Source organism: Dendrobium catenatum, unplaced genomic scaffold, assembly GCF_001605985.2.
Source record: "Dendrobium catenatum unplaced genomic scaffold, ASM160598v2 fragScaff_scaffold_421, whole genome shotgun sequence".
NCBI lineage: Eukaryota > Viridiplantae > Streptophyta > Magnoliopsida > Asparagales > Orchidaceae > Dendrobium > Dendrobium catenatum.
This window is the reverse complement of record NW_021318883.1, coordinates 509,515-512,709: the sequence shown is the minus strand read 5'-3', so window position 1 is coordinate 512,709 and position 3,195 is coordinate 509,515. Positions and strand designations below refer to the sequence as shown.

General features: G+C 42.6%; 1 protein-coding gene across 1 annotated transcript; it reads right to left on the bottom strand.

The window, feature by feature from the left end:
- Positions 1-427: 427 nt before the first annotated feature.
- On the bottom strand, positions 428-3,195 carry LOC110110325 (pentatricopeptide repeat-containing protein At1g79540). The gene has a single exon (XM_020841740.2). It carries the CDS (start codon positions 3,152-3,154, stop codon positions 779-781), a length of 2,376 nt encoding a protein of 791 aa, XP_020697399.1. The 5' UTR covers positions 3,155-3,195; the 3' UTR covers positions 428-778.

The window sequence follows — 3,195 nt, the reverse complement described above, 5'->3', positions numbered from 1 at the left end:
ACTTTTCTACTACTTAAAGCAGCTTTTTAATACAAAATTTTTAACTCTTGTACTAGAAAGCTGCTTTAAGAAGCAATAAAAAAGTCATCCCAAACGAAACTTAAATTATAGAGACAACTTTACGAGATAGGAAAAGTGAGTGAGCTTGTGGGAGAGGTGTAGTTGTTTATATTTGTATGGGAGGTCAACACATAGAATAGAGCATCTGCCTCCACATACAAGCATATTAGCCAAAGATGATAGAGGCCTGTAGTTCTCAGCTCCCTCAAAGGTCACAGATCATGTTAAACTTGCAAGGGGTTCTACATAATGAATTTAACACACGTAAAACCGAGTAAAGTTTTGGATAAAATTTTTAGTATAATTTCTTCATATGAGGTAACCAAACATACCTATGAAATATATGCATCCAAAAACTATTTATTCATTTAAAAAAAAACTATTTATTTCACTGAAACCTTATTCATTAGAATTTTGGCTTGTAATTGTACAAGACTAGGTTATGGGGTATATCTTCACTCAAGCAGAATAAATGAATCAACAAAATTGTTGACTAAACTTAGGTTTCGTTTGGGACAGCTTTCTTCCTGCTTCTTAAAGCTGCTTTCTAGTACAAAATTAAAAAATTTGTACTAGAAAACCGCTTTAAGAAGCAGTAAGAAAGGCGTCCTAAACGAAGCCTTAGGAGAACAGGAAAAAATTCTCCCTACAAAAACAAAAGCCTCAAACTATATCTCACAATAACAATAGGGTTTCCTAGCAAAAAAACCATAATTCACTATGTATACAGAAGGGCCTTTGTGGATTTCCTAAGATACAAGTCCATGTCATATCCAGCAAGATGCATTCTGCGCACAATCTCCTGTGCATCCTTCATCTTATTATGAAGACAGAGTCTTCTTAGTAAACGGTTGCCCACAGGTTTCATAAATAAGAAGCCTTTCCTCAAAGAATAGAGCATTACATCCAATGCAGAACCTAACTTTCCAGCCCGGCAAAGGTAATTGATAAGGAGTGCACAACTGGGAGGAGTTGCCTCTATCTCAAACTCCCGGAGAAGAGTAAAAATCCCAAGAGCCTCATCAGTCTTCCATTCCTGACATAACCCTATAAGCCAAATAGTATATGGAAAAGAGTTTGCACAGCCTTGATTTCTTTCCAACACAAGAAGAGTTCTTACAGCTTCCACCAAGCTACCTTCTTCAAAATGCTTTCGAGCTATCCAAATAGTTTCAGCTTCTTCTGAACTAGTTTTCTCCTGTGAGATGTAATCTAGCCACAATAACACTGCTTTTGAAGTTTGCCTTCTCCTAGTGAGGGTTCTCATTTGGGTATTGTAGATTGACACAGTAGGTTTGCATCCATTCTTGAGCATTTGCTCAAACACCTCAGAGACATCTTTGTCCCTGTGGACCCTTGATAATCCATCAATAAGGGTTCCATAAGTAATTGCATCAGGGAAATGACCTTTTGTCTGAAGATCCTCAAGGAGCTTCAGTGCTTGTTTGATCTTTCCGGCCTTACACATACCATTAATTAGGATGTTGTAAGTAACAACGTCAGGCGCAACTCCACTGTTTATGATGGCGCAGAGAAGCTTATAGGCCTTAAGTACATCACCAGACAGGCATAACTCTCTAATTCTTTCCTGCAGACTACTAATATCATGGACCTGCTCGGGACCTTGTGAAAGCCGAAAGAACAAGTAAGGGTTTGTTCCCATTTCCATCTTATAGAAAAGAAGCTGAGCTTCTTCCATCTTTCCAGCTTTGCAGAGCCCACTGATGAGAGAATTGAAGGTCATAACAGTGGGGAAGCAGCCAGCCTTTCCCATCTCATCAAATATTTGTTGTGCCTCATAAATGAGACCTTCCTTACACAACCCACAAATTAAAATAGAATATGTGGCAGAATCAGGAAAACAACCATTCTGGGAAATCTCAAGTTTTAATGACCTGGCTCTATCCAAAAGACCAGCATCACATAGTCCTTTGATCAAAGTATTGTAGCAATAGGTGTCTGGAACCAATCCACCATTGGTCATTTCATTAAAAAACTCACAAGCTTCCTCAATCCTACCAGCATCAGCATGCCCTCTTATCATTATAGTGTACAAGACACAATCAGGCCTAATATTATTCTTCAACATTTCACGATAAAACTCACAGGCCTCCTCAAACCTCCTTGTCCTGAACAAGCCATCAATTAAGCAACTATATCCATTCAATCCAAGAACAAATCCGTCCACCTGAAACAATTTTAACTGCTCAAAGGCCTGATCAATCCTACCAATCTGGCATAACCCACTAAGCAAGGCATTGCGGGCAACTTCATCCAAACGGGAATTATTCTCTTTCATTGACTGCAATTGCCTAATGGCATCATCTATCCTATTCGCACAACAAAGCAGCGATAGAATAACTGTATAAAGAGTTGTTTTCGGGGCAATACCTCTACGGAGCATTTCATCAAACAGCCTCAGCGCATCATCGATCTTCCCAGACTTGCACAAACCATGAATGAGAATTGTGTAGGTCGATGAATTCGGGAGGCAATCAGACTTGATCATTTGGTTATACACCGACATGGCAAGCAATATCATGCCCTTTCCAGCGAGGATGCTTAGAAGTGTGTTGTAGGTGAAGGTGTTGGGGCGGGAGGCGAACTCCGGCATGCGGTTGAAGGCCTCAACAGCTTTTTCCGGGAAGCCTGCGGCGTTGTAGGCGGAGATGAGGGCAGAAAAGGCGTAAGGGTGGACGGGAATGGACGAGGAGCGGAGATCGGAGAGTGAGGACCAGAAAGAGGAGAACGAGGAAGGCGAGTCACGAAGTAGGAAGGAGATGACGAGGTTGTGCGCGGCGAAGGAGCGGAGGGCACGGTGGTGGGAGGACCAGGCAAAGAGGAGGAAGGCGGAGGATAGAGATGGAGCAGAGGAGAGAGCGAGCGAGACGGAGGAGGCGGAAAGAAGTGGAGCGAGAGAGTTGAGAGAGGGCTGTATGGCGGCGGCCGACGGAACAGTTTCGAGAATGTAGAGGATGTCCTCGGAGAGGGAAAGATCTCCAGGGAGAGAGGCGGAGGACAAGAGATGTTGGCATTGATGACGGCCGCCACCGCTGCGAGGAAGCAGGAAGGCTATTCCTGTCGCCCATCTCATGCGGTCATCTGCAAAAAGAAGTCTTTGCGAGAAATCAAGGA